Below are 18,635 nucleotides of genomic sequence, written 5' to 3'. Positions count from 1 at the left end.
CTCCTGGGAGAAGGCATCACTGAAACCTGTCACCTCAGAGGAAAGAAAAAAAAAATGGGACTCCCATTTCCAGGGCACCCTAAGGAGACACCCTAGGACAGCAGGCCCCAGTAAGCACCGGTCAATGGGAGTGGTGAACTCTTCCTCTTCCTCCTCTAGCTGAACCAACAGGTCTAGGCCCCGAGGACTGCTACCCTGAGCACAAACATCAGGGCCCAGAGCAAGGGAGGAGCACAGGGGTCAGCTGTTCCTTGACTCCGACAGTTCATATCTCAGAGCCAAGCCAGCAGCCTTAACGTTGGAAACTCAGCCAGGGTTGGGAAGAACGTTCAGAGTGAAACCTTGAATTTTGCACTGCCGGGCAGTGGAAGAGCCTTCAGGCCAGGCAGCCTACCGGGCTGACACTCGTAGGAAACTGTGTCGGGGAAGGGCCGGTTCCTAAGTCCGCGGAGGGAGCACCATGTTGGCATTTAGTTGACGGACACCACCAGGAAGGCGTGTTTCACCATAAGGGGAGTAGAGCGGTCGGTACCGCCGAGAAGCCGGCGGGGAAGGGACGAGGGATCCTGCTCGCCTAGGCCAGTCCTGGGGGAACCTGGGAGTACGTACTTCTTCAACGACACACAGTAGACCGCGAGTTGCTCCACCGCAGACTGCCCCACGCCCATGTCTCGGATCATCTCCTCCACCTCAGGGCGCTGGCTCTGGAGCAGCATCTCAATCCTGAAACAGAGAGCCAACCCGTCTGCTTCACGTCGGGAGGTTCAAGGGCCGGAACATCCTCGGGGCTCCGGTTTCCCCTGGTTGCTGTTGCTATAGCAATGTGCCTGGGCTAGAGTCTTGCAGGAAATGGGGTGGCGGTGGTGGAAGAAGAGGAGGAGGAGGAAGAAAGGAAGCTCTGACAGGCAACTCTGCTAATGGCCACCTGCAGCAAAGATGTTCTACCCTCAAAGAAGGGTCCTGGGGAGAAGAGGCAGCTGCACTGGCAACCCGACCCGAGGAAAGGCGTCTTGAAGCCCACCGGCCTGCGGGAACCACGGGCGGCCACCGAGGGGTGGGAGGATCAGTTAAGATTACTTTCTGCCCATTTTGCACCAAAAGATCCCACCTGCTGCCACTGGACACAGAGGACAGCTTGGGGAGGAAAGATTCAGGGGCCAGGTTTCTGCCGCCTTCCTCAAAGAGTTCACCCCACTGCACTGACAGGGGTGAAGACGAAAGAATGGAAGCCTCGGCCAGTGGAGGGTGTGACCTGCTCCCTTGGGCAGGAGAGGAGCTGGTGAACTGCTCCGGCTCCGCCTTGGGGCCACGGGCCCAGGTGGGGATCCCCAGCTCACCGCTCCATGGTCTTCATCTTGTTCCTCAGCCGGCAGGCCTCCTCCTTGGCTCTCTGGTTCTCATCCTGCTGCTGCTCCAAATATTTCATTTGCTTCTGAGGGGCAAGCCAGAGGGGTCCTCAGAAGAGGACTGGGGCTTGTGGCCCCTGGGGCAGATCCGGCCCAGGTCAGCCAATCCTTCCAAATCACATCCCATGAGAAACCCCTCATCCACGGTGCCTAACGGTTGGCCCGCTGGACTGGGAAGCGGGATTCCTGGCTCTGCTCCAGACTTGCCGTGTTACGGTGGACAAGCGACAAGCTCAGCTCCCAGCACGAGGGAGGCGGGGCGACTCCCCAGGCAGCCGACCGACCGAGGCCTGGTCGGCACTCGGAGCAGGTCTCCCTAAAGGGGCGGTAGCGACACCCGCAGGGGTATCATCAGGCAGGCCCCGGGTTAGACATCTGGCTCGTCTGCTGAAAACAGCGGGACCGCTGAAGGAGAAAAGCGCCGGAGGATCTCGGGGTCGGCCAGCCCCGCGTGGTCGCCCGCTCTGATAACTCTACCCGGTTCGGCCCCCTCACGGCCCTGCCCGATTGCCCTCCCACTCGGCCACCGTTACAACCCACACAGCGTGCCCCTTCCCTAAAGAATTTCTAGAGATAAAAGCACTGAACCCCGTCTCCCTCCAGTTGTCTTACGTCAGTCCGGATCTCCCCTACCACGATCCACCACAACCCTCGGGGCTCCTCCCTTCCCCGCTTCTGCTCTTTCACCAACCACCTACAGGGCAGACTCGGAGAGACGGAGCCAGTTCCGCCATTTGATATGCCGTGTAACATATCAAACAGCATATTGGATGGAACTGCTCGCCCCCCGCCCCCCGCCCCAGCCCCCTCTTGGCTACTAGAATATCCAACTCTGCTTCAGATCAATCAACTGCTTCCCCTTTAGAGCGGGTGGGGGGAGCAGGGAGGGGAGAAGGAGCGCAACAAGCTCATGCTGATACAAAATTCATTTGGTTTGGGGGGCCATCGGCTTTTCGGAGACTTTGATCTGCCTGGTCAGTTCAGCACATCCAACTTCAAAGACCTCTGCTCTTCCCTGGGACGTTGTTTGATCTGGCTCCAGAGAGCCGCTCAGCCGAAGGCTGAAGCACGGAACAGGAAGCTCCCGGAGGCCTGCCTCCGACGCTGGGGCGGAGCTGCACCTGAACATAGAGGCTTCCTTAGCTGGCCTCGCCCCACAGGCCCAACTCACCCACCGGCATCTGTCCGAGCGGGTGCCTCTTACGGGGTCGGAAAAGAGCCCCTCCTCTTTCGACGGGTCTCTGCGTTTGCAAGTAAACTAGCATGAGCCACCTCCGTTAACCAGATAAGGATGCCAGGACGAGAGAATAAAGAAAGGCCGGGCCTCGTTCCCCTTCGGTTCGCCTCGAGCGTGTGCTAAACAGGGAGGGTTCCTTTAGCACCTCTCTTCCAAGGAGCTCACATTTTCTTATTCATCCTCACCCTGGTCCTGGGACAGGGGGTGGGGGCAAGGATTAGGTTCCATTTTCCCACTACCGATGGAGAAGCTGAGGCAGGACCCGGCAAGAAGGCCTCGGAGGCTGTGATCGGAGTCCAAGGCCACCTTTTCTCCCAGACCGCACCTTCTGACTACGGGACCGGCCTGAACTCCGAGACCTTTCACAGAGTCACACGGTCTTCTCAAATCCAAATCCAGAGCACTCAGAACCCCGGAGGGCTTACCTTGAGGGTCGAGCACAGCATCTCTGACTCGCCCAGGGTCCTATGCAGTGACTCGATGGTACTATTGCGCATGTCCAGCGTCTCCCGCAGGGAGTCAATGATTGACTGACAATCTCGCTTCTCTTTCTCTGTAAGGGCGAAACACTCCCGTCAGCACAGTGCAGCTTCCTCACCTTCAGACTGCCCGAGGCCAATTGCAAATAAACCCCTGGGGTGAAGGCAGATCCTGCTCGGAAAGGGTTTTTTTTTGTTTTTGAGGGTGGTTTTTTTTGTCCAAAGAGCTCTTTGTGAGGGTGTGGAAGAACAGTGGGAGACATGAATTTTTACTGGGGCTGGAGAGCAGTACAAGCCTCTGGCCAAAAGGCCATTTTAACAAAATGGCTGCATTAGCCAGATTCGGAACTGGGGAAGGGCTTGAATTTCTTCTCCAACTGGTAAATACACTCTCCTCACTCTCTCCTCTCCCGTACACTCAGAGCCAGAATCCCTGTCACTCAGCCTGACTAATTTTCTTCTAGCTGCTCATGACTCATTCTGAAGACAAGCTACCCCCGGAACACTTAAAACCACCCCCTTTCCATAACAAAGTCCCCAAGCCTTTGCTCGAAGTTTCCAGTTAGAGACACATACACACACTCTGGAACTCCAATCTGTTCCAGCTTGCCCTCCCCCTGCCCAGAACTCTCCTGGTAAGCAGCTGCATGTCACCAGTTCTACCCAGGCAAAAAACCTCTCTTCCCCCATCAAGTCCCGGCCCTGCCAGCCTTCCATTTCCCCACCCATCTTGGAACATGAGGGGAGAGGTTCCTGGTGATCTCTGGGGTCACCTTAATGATCTCTGGGGAGGTTCTGCAGGTACTATAGCCCTCCTGGTAACCATGAGGAACTGGAGAGACCACAGTTAAATGGGAGGACACCAGTCCGGAAGCTTTGCCCTTCCCGGGTCAGTCGAAATTCCCAAGCCGGATGCTTGATTCTGACCCTGAGACCTGAATTGGAGATCTACCTTCTGAATTAATCAACGTTTTTCATGGAGCACTTACCGTGTGCAGAGCACCGTACTGGGCTCCTGGGAGAGCACGATACAACAGAAATGGTAGATACGTTCCCTGCTTGTAACAAGCTGTCAGTCCAGAGGGAAAATCCTTCTAAATCTTCTAAATCCCACCAAGTCCTGGACAAACACTTTCTACTCCCCACTCCCGAGCCTCTCCTCCCTTGACCCAGGGCCATTGCCCAGTTGTGGACTGGGACTCACCTTTCTCCAGCAGCTTGGCTCTGTTCTGCTCTAGTTCATTCTAAAAAGGCAACACACAAGGTCAGAGGAGGAACAGGGAGGCCTGTACAGCCAGAGAAGGGAGGAGGCAGCTATCTTAATGTTAATATTTGTTAAGCGCTTACTGTGTGCAGAGCATTGTTCTAAGCGCTGGGGGAGATACAGGGTAATCAGGTTGTCCCACGTGAGGCTCACAGTCTTAATCCCCATTTTACAGATGAGGGAACTGAGGCACAGAGAAGAGAAGTGACTTGCCCACAGTCACACAGCTGACAAGTGGCAGAGCCGGGAGTCGAACTCATGACCTCTGACTCCGAAGCCCAGGCTCTTTTCCACTGAGCCACGCTGCTTCCTGATAGCTTTAACTTGGGCAGGGAAGATGGAGAAAGGCAATTAATTCTGCAGCCAATAAGAGGGAAGTCAAATGAAGATGACGGAGAAGGCTGGTGGCATCGGCCACCCTTCATCACTCGCCCCGGAGACAGCGTGGCTCAGTGGAAAGACCACGGGCTTGGGAATCAGGGGTCATGGGTTCTAATCCCGGCTCTGCCACCTGTCAGCTGTGTGACTTTGGGCAAGTCACCTAACTTCTTGGGGCCTGTTACCTCATCTGTAAAATGGAGATGAAGACAGTGAGCCTCACGCGGGACAACCTGATTACCCCATATCTACCCCAGTGCTCGGCACCTAGTAAGCGCTTAACGAATACCAACATTATTAGTGTAATTGCCACGTCCTGTCCGGGTCTATGAAGCATCCCTATTTCAAAAGCAGGAAAGTGGCGGCCCGTAGGAATTATGGGATTGGTTCAAGCCCCCAGGATGGAAACGGGAAGGACGCCAGGAAACCTGACTTCCCATTCCCCAGTCCACCGCCTCAGCTTGGAAGGTAAGCATCACAGACACTCCCTTAAAATGCTCTCCTTTGAGCTCTGACAGCTCTACAGTCAGTGAGCACTTCTAGGGCTCAGCTCCCTTTGCAAATTTACTTTGGCCTAAGCACTTCCCTTCCCACATGAAGTAGTTTTCACTGGCTTGACCCAGCGATTAAGGCCTATTTCAATTTAGCCCCGGAGAACATCCATTTAGCACAGATAATGGCCACCCTGTTGGCCCAGGGCACCTTTGTGCTGATTAAGAATCTGAAAAAGAGTACTTAGAAAATAACATGGACACACACAATTGGAAATCACATTTTTCATGATAGGTACATATTTCTATCACTCTGATTATGGAACTACATTATGCTTTTGATCACTTTTTTAATATCTCCATATTGGGTCCTTTTTTTGGTGGGGGGGGAGAAGAGGGGGAATCTGAGGAACCCCCGAATGCACTTCACATTATTTTCTAAGCGAAGCCCTACTTGGTTTAGCTAGCTTTTGCTTTGTGCTATTTTTACGGAACCAGTGAAGAGCACTAACTAGGGCTTAGGAGTTCATTTCATTGTTGAGAAGCAGTGTGGCCTAGTGGAAATAAATAATAATAATTATTATGGTATTTGTTAAACGCTTACTATGTGCTGGGCACTGTACTAAGCACTGGGGTGGATACAAGCAAATTAGGTTGGACACAGTCCCTGTCCCACATGGGGCTCACAGTCTTAACCCCATTTTACAGATGAGGTAAAAGGCACGGAAGTTAAGTGACTTGTCCAAGGCCACACAGCAGAGTGGCAGAGCTAGGATTAGAACCCATGACCTTCTGATTCCCAGGCCGGTGCCCTATCCGCCAAACCATGCTGCTTCCCAAGAGGATGGGCCTGGGAGTCAGAGGACCTGGGTTCTAATCCTGGCTCCACCACTTGTCTGCTATGACACCTTGGTCAAGTCACTTCGCTTATCTGGGCCTCAGTTTCCTCATCTGTAAAATAGGGATTAAGACCGTGAGCCCCATGTGCGACAGGGATCGGACCCAACCTGATTATCTTGCATCTACCTCTGCGCTCAGTTCAGCGCCTGGCACGTAATAAGTGCTTAACAAATACCACAATTATGATTATTATTAGCAAGGCTAACAGAGGGGAGGACCAATGCAGCGTGTACTAGAATGTGCTGGGGAAGGCGCTGGCAAGGCCACCCCTTGGTGGCCGTGGAGCTCAGGGTAACTCACCCAGCAAGAGGTGTACAAAGAGCAGAAGCAGTAATTCCACCCTACCTCTCCCCGACATCTGCGGGGTCCCACCATCCATCAGAGCAGTCAGCACCCAAGTCAATAGGGCTTTCCTTGCTTTGGCGGGGCCCGGTCCAATCACATCCCCTCCCCCATCGACCCCCACAGTAGTGGTTGTCTAGATTCATGTTCACTGGAGGGAAGAGAAACCCTTAGGGCATAAGGCTGCCTTCAAAGTCTTACTGAAGGGAAGCAGCATGGCCTAGTGGAAAGAGCATGGGCCTGAGAGTCAGAGAACCTAGCTTCTAGCCCTGGCTCTGCCATTTGCTTGCTGTATCACCTTGGGCAAGTCACTTCACATCTCTGGGCCTGTTTCCTCAGCTGCAAAATGGAGATTCAATACCTGTTCTCCCTCCTACTTAGATTGTGAGTCCCTTGTGGGACAGGGACTGTATCCAACCCGATAAACATATCTACCCCAACGTATGACACATAAATGCCATAAAAAAAAAAACCCCAACAAAACAAAAAAACACCCTCCAAGAGGCCTTCCCCGACTAGGCTGTCTCCTCTCCTCCCATTCCCTTCTGCATCACCCTTGAACCTGGATTTGCACCCTTTATTCATCCCTCTCTCAGTCCCACAGCACTTAAACACATATCTATTATTTATTTCTTTATATTAATGGCTGCCTCCCCCCTGTAGACTGTAAGGTCACTGTGGGCAGGGAACGTGTCTACCAACTCTGCTACACTGTCCTCTCCCAAGCACTTAATATGGTGCTCTGCACACAGTAAGCGCTCAATATAATTGATTGATAGGGTCAAAGTCAATGACTGGCCCAATCCTAGGAAGGGCACTTTTTGTGGGGGTAGGAGCAGAGGCCCTTGGAGTGGGCTGACTAAAAGATTAAACCCCGGGAAAAGAAAGGGGAAGAAAAGAAGCTATCGAGAGCACATGTAGGAGTCAAGGGGCGCAGCTGGGCAGTGAGATGGGGCACATGGACAAGGTGGAGGTTGGGAAAACAGTACTAAACCTCGAGGGTAACTGGGAGCTTACTGTATACATTAAATGCCTCAAAAGGAACCACATTCCAGTCAATTTGCATCTCACCTGGGAGTATTCCAAGCCCAGGTGGCTGTAACCTGTCTCACCCTTTAGCCAGCAAGCCATAGACAAGCAGCCCTTCTCGGTAGGGAGGCTGTGGGCTATTCTCTACCTGGCCCAGTGCTATTTATTCCCAGTGGGATTCCCTTGGTCATCTAAGACAAAGAGCTGCTAGCCTAAGGTTTGGAAACAACAGGTCGGAGGAGAGAGAGCGGCTGATGGATCAGATAGAGCCCCATGATTGCTCTGGCTCCCCAAGACCTCGGCTAGATTAAAATTTACATCCTATTTTCTCCCCATTTGATTCCCCCCCCCAAAAAGACACCTCCTGTCCTTTAGCACACAATGGATGTTGGTTGGATGGTGCACCATTTTTAAAAAAAGGCACAATGGAGCAATGGCTCCTCTGGCTAATTCAAGAGTCCTATTTGGTGGTGAGGGTGTGACCCCCGCCCCCCCACCTGATTCCATGCTTACAGGAAGCAACTTGCCACTCGGCTGACAGGAACGCCGATCAATCTGCCACCCACACAAATCAACCCTTCGGACTCAGAAAATACTACCTCCTTCAGGAACCCTTTGAACTCAAGTCGCCTCAAGTCCCAACTACCTTTAAGCTTTCGGCATCCAAGGAGTTCTCATCCTCCTGGACGAGATCGAAGAACAGCTTATGGATGATGGTTTTTTTGTTGACCTAGATGGGAAAACGGGAAGATGGTAACAAGACTCTCACAGTAACTGATGCCTAGAACGCCAGGAATGCCCCAGGGTAAAGGGAGAGCTTCCAGGGCCTGAAAGCTGCGTGACCATCACAGAGCAAATTCTACATATCTCAGGCATGAAGGGAGACTCCAAAATTGCCACTCCGGACGTCATCTCTCCTTTTCTACCAAAGCACCATTTTCTCTCTGCACCGCTGAGGTTCTGAAGCTGAATCAGATGGCTCCCAAACCCCTCACCCACCTGCACTCCATCCCATGTGCCTGGCGCTTTGTGTTCTCCGCAGTCGTGACACCATTTAATTACATAGCGACTGCTCCACCAAAAATCACGCTATTTCATGATAACTCCATGGTAACCTACAGCAGCAGGAGGCACTGGGGCATAAGGAAATCAGAAATGAACTGAGGCCGCCTTTGCCAAGACGAAGCAAAATCTCCTGAGAAATCAAACTCACTGGCTCAGCGTAATAAACCCATCTGGCCTCCCCCATTTTGTGGAGGTCCAGACTCCGGGCTGCCCACGCACGTTGAGGACACCCCAAAAACAAGCACAGTCACACTCTCCAGTAGAGAGAGAGAGAGAGAGAGAGAGAGAGAGAGAGAGAGAGACACTCTGTTCCTTTCCAATGTGCTCTCCTCAGTCAGACACCAGACAAGAAAAAGCCCTGAGCGCAGGTTACAACACCACCTTCTCCGATTGCTTACCTGGACTCGGCACTGGGGACAGGTCCGATTTGGGGCTGTCTGAAACCACTGAGTGAGGCTGAAATGAGACAGGAGGCAACATCAACGGTTACTCAGCCCAGGACTACGGATCCCATACTGGTCTTTTCAGTCACACACGTACACAGGGGTGAATTTCACTAACAGTGGCGTCTTCTCTGAATACAAAGGAGGTGCGCGCACACACACAATTTGGAGTTCCGGACAAACTTGTTCAGTCGGGCACCAATACTTGCTGTAACACCACCGCGGGCTGGTCTAATGAAGTGAGAACGTTTTGTCAAACTACCAGTCTTGTCAGGCCCCACGGTTCAAGACACACAGAACACCAGAACTTATCCACATACAATTAAGGCAAGTGTGGGCTATTAGCAACAACCCAAGCTATATTTAGAATCATCACTTAGTTATCCAATAGACAGACACCGGAAGTGTGGCCCATTCTAGTCACTACCACGGAGGCAAAGGAAATAAAGCTTATTTCCAGCTTTATCCCTCTGTTTCTTCCCCAGTCGTGGCCTCTTCGATTTCTCCAGTCTGGGAAATGGGGGAGGGCGGTACTTGTCATCTCCCTAAGTGCCAGAGCAGTTGAAAGGGGCTGAGTGAAGGGATATAGGCAAGGCCCCCCAGGTCAGGTCAGAAGGAAAACTAGAGCACTCCTCACCTCATACCAAATGCCCGGAGAGCATAACCCAACAAGAAGTGATATTCAGGTGATTTCTGGGGTCGGACTACAGGTCTATTTTAATTTTACAGCTTTAGCTTTTCTCCAAGCTGACTGCTCTTGTTTGCGGACCACAGTTCTGGGTGCCACCTGCCCTCACCCAGCCAGCAGGGGTGACCGTAAATTACTGGGACAGCGGGACGGAGAGGGGAAGACCCCAAAACAGCTTGTTACAGATAAAGAATCACAAAAAACCCTAGATCCTTTGAGCATAGAACCCATTCTCCAATGTCACATGTAGGACATAAGTTCTTAGTTGGAGTAGAAAAGCTAGATATTCAGCTCGAGCTCCTCACCCTCAAGACGGTTCATCACTGTGGCCGCAGCTGTGACTTCTGGGACTGTTGGTGTGAGCTCAGCGGAGCCTAAAATCCTGCTCCTTTTTTCTCCTTTGTCACCTTGACTTTCGTGGGTTTTTTTTAATTTTGTTTTTCTTTAAGTATCTATAGCCTACCCCACCCCTCCTCATTCTTAGATTGTGAACCTCTTGGATGCCTGGCAAGTAGTAAGCGCTGAACAAATACTATTATTATTATTCCCAGGGGCTGGGTCTACACCTCAACTCTGTTTCTTTCCCAGGACAGTGCTTGATGCTTTTCCTAGTATTGCTACTTCTTCTTGACTAGGCCATCCTTGCCTCAACATCCTCTCCTGCTTTCTATTCTTTCCAGACCCATGCTGCCCACTCATCAATCAACGCTACTTATCGAGCGCTTACTGGGCAAAGAGCACTGTCTGAAACGCACGAGAGAGTACACTAGAATAGAACTTGTAGACGCGATCGCTGTCCGCAGAGAGCTTCCGTCACACTCCCATCTCCTTTCTCCATGTCGTCATCTCGATGCCTAGAATGCCCCACCTCAGGATCCGGTTTATCAATGTGCCCCTCATCTTTTTTTAGGTTCCTGAAATCCCACTTCCTCCAGGAAATCACCACCTTTCCTAGAAGTCAGGGAAGAGCGCCTTCAAACCTCACACTCCCTAAACATACAACTCCCTCTTCATTCATCACTTCACTAAAGGTGCTTATTAACCCAAGATTTATAAATTGAAATGATTCAATTTGGGGATGTTTTTATGTCGATTCCGGATTCCACATCAGGGAGTCTAAACTCTCAGAGGGTTTTGTACGGGGCCTAGCAGTCTCCGAAGCAGAAAGGTATAAATACACATTTTGGGTAATGATGGATTTATTTAAAGGTCCAGAAAGGTTCAAACTCAGTCCTGGTACACCTGGAGGCATGAGACTTAACTAGCTGGTCTTTCCAGCTCGAGGCCGTTATCGCCCACAGGCTTATTCCTGCTCTTTTCTCCTGGATGCTTAATTACCGCAGAAGATGAGAAATTTTTCCATCAAGGTCTGTTTCGGTTCACAAGAGCTCACTCCCACGGTGCCCCCTCCTCTTCCAAGTAACGAGGTAGGAGACCATCGTGCCGAACCACTTCGAGAGCCGTCTCACCGGCATTTCAAGGATGCAGACCAAGTCAGCTCTACAACGCAGACACATTACGTAAATAGCCCTCCGACCTATGTCCCTTTGGAGCCCCTACTCACCAATCTAAGTGGAAAGTGTGTCCACAGTGGATGGCAGCCACATCTTTGAAATGGTCGAAGAAGTCGGAGCAGATAGTGCAGATTGCTCGGATCGGCATCTTGTGGATTTACGGCGGCCAAAAACCCTATGGTGGCAACCGGGGAGAGAACGTCAGTTGTCAAGAAACGGCGACAATGCCTTCTCCACTGTCTGTATGGAATCGGGGCCATAATTAGCTTTCAGCACTAAACCACGGGCAGGGCTCATAATAGTCAATAACAATCATCATCATTCTTATTACTAGTAGTGTATCTGTTAAGCGCTTATGTGCCAGCCACTGTACTAAGCGCAATCGGGTTGGAAACAGTCGGGGCTCATATGCAGGGAGCGTGTCGACCAACTCTGTTGTACACTACTCTCCCGAGCGCTCGGGAGAGTGTTCTGCACACAGAAAGCGCTCAATAAATAGCACGAGAGCGGAGCGGTAGAAGCAACCCTTCTGGCCTCTTTAAGAGGCCTTAGCAGCGTGTCTCAGTGGAAAGAGCCTGGGCTTGGGAGTCAGTCATGGGTTCGAATCCCGGATCTGCCACTCATCAGCTGTGTGACTGTGGGCAAGTCACTTCACTTCTCTATGCCTCAGTAACCTCATCGGTAAAATGGGGATGAAGACTGTGAGCCTCACGTGGGACAACCTGATGACCCTGTATCTCCCCCAGCGCTTAGAACAGTGCTCTGCACATAGTAAGTGCTTAACAAATACCAACATTATTATTGTGCGCTTACTGCGTGCAGAGCAGGGGACTAAGTGCTTGGGAGAGGATGGAAGACGGCGTTGGAAGACACGTTCCCTGCCCACAACAAGGGAGCTTAGCGTTTGCAGGAACATTCCCTCCCTCCTCACCTCTGGCCCCACCTCCTCTCCCAACTGTCCTCTCCTCCCTCCCTCCTACCCCCAGCGGCTTTTCTTTCATTCATTCCTTCATTCGACCGTATTTATTGAGCCCTTACTGTGTGCAGGGTACTGTACTGAGCGCTTGGGAAGTACAACTCAGCAACAGAGTTTTTGTCTGTCTGTCTCCCCCGATTATTCATTCAATTGTATTTATTGAGTGCTTACTATGTGCAGAGCACTGTACTAAGCGCTTGGAATGTACAATTCAGCAACAGATAGAGACAATCCCTGCCCAAGAACAGGCTCACAGTCTAAACGGGGGAATGACAGTTACAGAAAGGGGAATGAAACAGGAAAGTCCTGAGACTGAGAGAGGCAAAGCCAAGTGACAGGGACTGGAACTAGAGCTGAAGGCACCACAGACAAAAGGGATCAGAGCAAGGTCCTGGCACATCAGAGGGCAGCACGCAAACATTTGTGTGATCTTGGACAAGTCATTTCACTTCGCTGTGCCTCGGTTACTTCCTCTGTAAATAGGGAAATTAAAACTGTGATTCCCCACGTGGGATATGGACTGTGTCCAACCTGATCAACTTGTACGTACCTCAGCACTTAGGAGAGTGCATGGAACACAGCGAGTGCTTAATACCATTAAAAAAAATCTAGAAAAAAACCAACAGTGAAACTCCACATAAGGTTCTATGAATTTCACCTAAAGTTTTGCAGCGCCTCTTAAAAATGGTGCAGTTTCTATACCCTGCCCACAGTTTCTCCTAATAGCATCATATTCTTCAAATGTTACTTCAGAGCTCATCCCATGATCTTATCTGATGCCTACCTACCATTTCTAATCTTGAATGAATTCCCACACAATTCATTCAATCCAGTTCACTTTTTCACTTATTGTAAGCCCTTCAAAGGGCAGGGACTGCCTCTGTTACCGATTTGTCCATTCCAAGCGCTTAGTATAGTGCTCTGTGCATAGTAAGCACTCAATAAATACTAATACTAATAATAATAATGTTGGTATTTGTTAAGCGCTTACTATGTGCAGAGCACTGTTCTAAGCGCTGGGGTAGACACAGGGTCATCAGGTTGTCCCACGTGAGCCTCACAATTAATCCCCATTTTCCAGATGAGGGAACTGAGGCACAGAGAAGTGAAGTGACTTGCCCACAGTCACACAGCTGACAAGAGGCCGATCCGGGATTCGAACCCATTACCTCTGACTCCCAAGCCCAGACTCTTTCCACTGAGCCAGGCTGCTTCTCTAATAATAATGTTGGTATTTGTTAAGCGCTTACTATGTGCAGAGCACTGTTCTAAGCGCTGGGGTAGATACAGGGTCATCAGGTTGTCCCACGTGAGCCTCACAGTTAATCCCCATTTTCCAGATGAGGGAACTGAGGCACAGAGAAGTGAAGTGACTTGCCCACAGTCACACAGCTGACAAGAGGCCGATCCGGGATTCGAACCCATTACCTCTGACTCCCAAGCCCAGACTCTTTCCACTGAGCCAGGCTGCTTCTCTAATAATAATGTTGGTATTTGTTAAGCGCTTACTATGTGCAGAGCACCGTTCTAAGCGCTGGGGGAGATACAGGGTCATCAGGTTGTCCCACGTGAGGCTCATAGTTAATCCCCATTTTCCAGATGAGGGAACTGAGGCCCAGAAAAGTGAAGCGACTTGCCCACAGTCCCACAGCTGACAAGTGGCAGAGGCGGGATTCGAACTCATGACCTCTGACTCCCAAGCCCGGGCTCTTGCCACTGAGCCACACTGCTTCGAACTACCGAATGAATGAATGAAAATTCATTCATCCTACTGAATGAATGAACAGAGACGATCCCTGCCCTCAACGGGCTCACAGGCCAGAAGTGAGGGGAGGGGGGGCAGACATCAAAGCAAGTAAACAGGCATCATTATAAAGAGAAGTATAGATTTACACACAGTATTAATAAGTAAATTAAATAGAATAAATCTGTACAAATATAAAGAAGTGTCGTGGGGAGGGGGGTGGAGCGGGGGGGGGGGGGTGGGCCCGGGAAGGGCTCCAGAGCAGGGCGGCAAATTCCCCCGCCCGGGCCGGCAAGAACTGGACTTCCCATTTCAGCCAGAGGTCCGGGACGGTGGGAACGGGAGAGGACGAAGAGCACAGACCGAAAGCGAGACGACGTTACCGGCAACAACGCAGGGCGGCGAAAGCGACGCGCCCGTCAACGGATCTTTCTCCCTCTTGACTTCAAATGTGGCTCCTTCGCCCACCTTCCGGGGACGGGCCGGATGTGACGTAGGCGAGGGCGCGAGATCCGAAAAGCCGAGCCGAGCCGAGCCGAAAAGCCGAGCGCCTGGCCGCACTCGGCCCCTCCCTCTCACGGAGAAAACCGAGGAGCGGGGGCCTCTTAGAGGGACTTGTGCTGTCGCCATGGTTACCAGGGAGGGCCCTGCATTGGGGTGTTTTTTTCCCCCGCTCCCTTCTAACGGGGAGGCGGCCGCAGTCAGCTTACTCCTAGCTCTCCTTTAATAATAACGTTGGTATCTGTTAAGCGCTTACTACGTGCAGAGCACTGTTCTAAGCGCTGGGGTAAATACAAAGGTAATCAAGTTGTCCCACGTGAGGCTCACAGTTAATCCCCATTTTCCCGATTAGACTGTAAACCCGCTAAAGGGCAGGGACTGTCTCTATCTGTTGCCCATTCCAAGCGCTTAGTACAGTGCTCTGCACATAGTAAGCGCTCAATAAATACTATTGAATGAATTTTCCAGACGAGGTAACTGAGGCAGAGAGAATAATAATGTTAGTATTCGTTAAGCGCTTACTATGTGCGGAGCACCGTTCTAAGCGCTGGGGGAGATACAGGGTGATCAGGTTGTCCCACTTGGGGCTCACAGAGAAGTGAAGTGACTTGCCCACAGTCACACAGCTGACGAGTGGCCGAGCCGGGATTCGAACCCATGACCTCGGACTTCTAAGCCTGGGCTCTTGCCACTGAGCCACGCTGCTTCTCTACTTTACCTTTCATTCATTCAGTAGTATTTATTGAGCGCTTACTATGTGCAGAGCACTGTACTAAGCGCTTGGAATGGACAAATCGGTAACAGATACAGTCCCTGCCCTTTGACGGGCTCACGGTCTAATCTGGGGAGACAGACAGACAGACAAAAACGATAGCAATAAATAGAATCAAGGGGATAGATGAACATCTCATTAAAACAACCTCCGCTCAGCATCCTTTCCCCGGCCGGACCTGCCCCCTGGCCGCGTCACTTGGCTGCTGGGTGACCTTGGGCAAGCCGCTTAACTTCTCTGGGCCTCGGTTACGTCATCTGGAAGATGGGGATGAAGACTGTGAGCCCCAAGGGGGACGACCTCATTACCCTCTATCTGTCCCGCTGCTCAGAACGGTGCCCGGCACGTAGTAGGCGCTCAACCGATACCATCGCTGTTATCGGACGCTCGTCTGGAGCGGCTACGGCCCGGGAAACAGACCCGAAGAGGGCGAGGTCGGGGCTGGGTTAAGATATTCAAGTCCGGTTGAACGAATGGGGCTTCGGTGCGGGTGGAGCTGGGGGTTCTCGGTGAGCACGGGGCAGAGACACGGAGGCCCACTGATTTGGAGACATTTTCGGATGAGGGCCAGCCTCAGGCCCATCCTCGCTTCCCCCCTCCTCCCCATCATTTTCCCTTCCCACCCGGCCACATCCTGGGTGTCCTGCCAGGAGCAGTTCTGAGACCGACACCCTCACCCCTGTTTCCGGCCCCCATCTCCTCTCACCTCCCCATCTACACACGGAACCTGCGAGGGGTTCGGGTCGCCTTTACGACAGGCCTAAGGGTCCCAGCCCAAACCCGACCCTCGGGGCTACTTAAGAGGCGATCGGTCCAACGAGTCGGTCCTGTACTTGCACTGTGCTCCCTGGACTCCAGGCTAGGGCCGACCCAGAGCTGGCCCGGAAGGGCTCAGGACCTCCCTTCGACGTCGGGTTCCCGAGACAAGACACCGGGCTCCTCAGCAAGCAGTTCCTCTGCCCCGGTTCTTCACCAGAAGTAGCAGGTGACTCTACTCCCTCCTCCCTCTCCTACCCATCCCCACATCTTGGCGTCAGAGGGGGAGATGCATTCTCTCCGTGGTGGGGGGAGGGATTCCTAGGCTCTGGTCAATAGCCAAGGTCCCATCAGCTTTCGCTCCTGGGAACGAGCCTCTGAGGGAGAGAGACGGGAGCCCTGCTCCCCAGAACACTCTGGGTCACCCAGTCCTTTGCAAAATGAAGGTCGTGGAGTCCTTGCCGAGGGTGGAAGTGCCAGAGCCCGGAAGATATAGGTGCCCATTCTCTGAAGGCAACAGGGAAGATGGCTCCCGCCCTCGCTCATCTCAGGTCTGTGACGCAACCTGAGATTTTCCAGTCGACATCGAAAAGCCCCACGATGCTGCTTTTCTAGCCTGTTGGCTCTTTGAAGCTTGTCCCCTCCCAGTTCTCGTCCCTTCTGAATTCCCTACCCTCTTTTCGCCACCACATTCAGAACTGCAAATCGGCATCCAAGATGGGGCGTGTGGCACAGAATCCTCAGGGTCTCCCCACGCCCTAGGAAGGTGCTGCCTGGCCCCTTTCAGGAGGCTGATGTCCTTGCTATGCTGCCAGAGCTGCCCAAGGGGCAGCAGGAAGGGAAGGGAAGGAAGTAGAAGGGGGGGGGGGCAGAAGTCTGCAAACTGGGGACCCAACCACTCTTCCGAGGGGAGTGACCACTAGCCCAGAGTGAGAATCCACAGGCCTCCTCGGAGTCAGAGATTGGGGAGCTGAAATCAGACCCTGGAATTCGAGGCCCTGGGCTGGTTTGGAAGGTGAAAGAATGTTCATTGAGCAGAACTGTACAGTTCATGGCCCTGTCCAGCAGAAAGCTGAGGCCTGTGTGGCCCCACTCAAGTGCTTCTCTCCAATGGGGGCCAGGCCCCTTCCCTCCCCTTCCTGCTCCCCTTCTTAGCTCACAGAGTTGGGCTCTGCCAGCTCAGGCCCGGGGGGCACCGGAGCAACTCCTGGGCCTGGGGCCCGTTTGGGGAGGGAACAGGCCTACTCTAAGAGGAAAGGGCTTGAGGCCTATGAGAGGAACCCCCAGCCCAAACCCTCTACCCTGGCCTTGGCATTAACTGGACGGCAGCAAGAAAAGCCCAAGCTTGCAGCTTGTTCATCGTTCCCCTGCCTACCGGCTCCTTTTCCCCTGGGGCGATAAGGCAGAGAAGACACTCGAGGGAACGGTGGAAGTGTGGAAAATGTATCCATCGCCCGGGAACGGTGAAGTGGATCCAGGAACACACCCAAGCCCAGAGACCTAACTCCCACCCCTACACTGCTCCGTGGGGACAAGCGTCAGGGCGGGATCCCCGAGCGGGGCGGCGCGGTGGGACAGAGCGAGCTGGGCAGGGTTGGCAGGGGACGTTTATTTGCCAGGTACAGCAGGTGCGCAGGCCGACCCTGCTGGCATCCACGCGTCACAGCAAACCCACAGGCATGCAGGGGAGCTGGGGCACAACCATCACAGAGACCTGTGGTCAAGGGCTGGGGGCCTGGCTGAGCCCGGGGAGGGGATACGGGGGACTGACGTGACTGATTCTGCCTCCCAGGGACAGCTCTGCCAGGGCCCTCCTGCTGGACTCTGTCTCCCTTAGCCATCTCATCTGGAGCTGGCCGAGCCCATTCGCTTCTTGCTTTCCAGAATAAGCAGCGGCAGGGATGTTCTAAACCTCTTGCGAGGTGACTGCTCCAGAACCTCAAAGAGATTTTTCTGTTTTCTTGATGAAATGAGACTGGGTGCACTCAAAGCCTTTGAGAGGCAGGAACGGGGCCCCAAATGACAGAGCTAGAGGAGAGTCGTCGTGCCAAAGGCACTCCAAGGGGTAAGAGGACCGGCTGGCAGACCGCGGAACAACCCGGGAGCCAGATTGGCACAGGCGATGCCAGGGCAAACAGCTTTCAGCCGTTCCCCCGAGAGGGGCCGGGCTGGAGGTGGCTTGAGACGAAGTCACTTAGCCAGGACCTCTCTGCCCTCCCCTTTGTGCTCGCAAAGCACCATACCACCCTCGGAGGCTCGGAGCCACACGCCAAAGCTACGATCCCCACCCCTGGCGCTGCCCTCTGAGTCTTTCCTGCCCCGGAGCATTTTTTTTTCAGAGCGTCTCCTGGGAACTGACCCCTGTAAATAGCCCCCCGCGGGGCCTGGGAGAATGGGGGGCCAAGTGGAGGGGAAGCAAAGGCATTAGAGAACAGTCCAGGGCTACGGCTGCATGGACAGTGGCTTCAGCTTCACTTCCTTCTAAAACAAGCTCAGGTTTTCCTTTCCTCTTCCTGCCCCGGGGTCCTGCCCAGGAATGCCCACCGGGGCCCGGCCCGGGAACGCCCACCGGGGCCCGGCCCGGGAATGCCCGTGGGGGCCCGGCCCCGGAGTGCCCGTAGGGGCTCTGCGAGGGCGGGGAAAGGCCCTC

At 53.0% G+C, this 18,635-nt stretch overlaps 1 protein-coding gene across 3 annotated transcripts in view; it reads right to left on the bottom strand.

Annotated features, from left to right (window-relative positions):
• Window positions 1-14,466, bottom strand: part of LOC100093486 (TRAF interacting protein) — a 32,082-nt gene extending 17,616 nt beyond the window's left edge. Inside the window, exons 1-8 of one of the 3 annotated variants that reach the window (XM_039910330.1) lie at window positions 14,320-14,466; window positions 11,287-11,411; window positions 8,990-9,047; window positions 8,173-8,256; window positions 4,327-4,366; window positions 3,069-3,196; window positions 1,338-1,432; window positions 610-723 (exon numbers count right to left, since the gene is read on the bottom strand). In XM_039910330.1, the coding sequence (XP_039766264.1) occupies window positions 610-723; window positions 1,338-1,432; window positions 3,069-3,196; window positions 4,327-4,366; window positions 8,173-8,256; window positions 8,990-9,047; window positions 11,287-11,384 (617 nt within the window). In that variant the 5' untranslated portion in view covers window positions 11,385-11,411; window positions 14,320-14,466. The remainder of the gene's footprint in view (window positions 1-609; window positions 724-1,337; window positions 1,433-3,068; window positions 3,197-4,326; window positions 4,367-8,172; window positions 8,257-8,989; window positions 9,048-11,286; window positions 11,412-14,319) is intronic. The other 2 variants (XM_029052075.2, XM_029052077.2) reach the window with 2 other exon arrangements.
• Window positions 14,467-18,635: the final 4,169 nt, after the last annotated feature.

The sequence above is a fragment of the Ornithorhynchus anatinus genome, chromosome X1 (genome assembly GCF_004115215.2).
Source record: "Ornithorhynchus anatinus isolate Pmale09 chromosome X1, mOrnAna1.pri.v4, whole genome shotgun sequence".
Classification (NCBI taxonomy): Eukaryota; Metazoa; Chordata; class Mammalia; order Monotremata; family Ornithorhynchidae; genus Ornithorhynchus; species Ornithorhynchus anatinus.
This window is presented reverse-complemented; position numbering and strand designations above follow the sequence as displayed.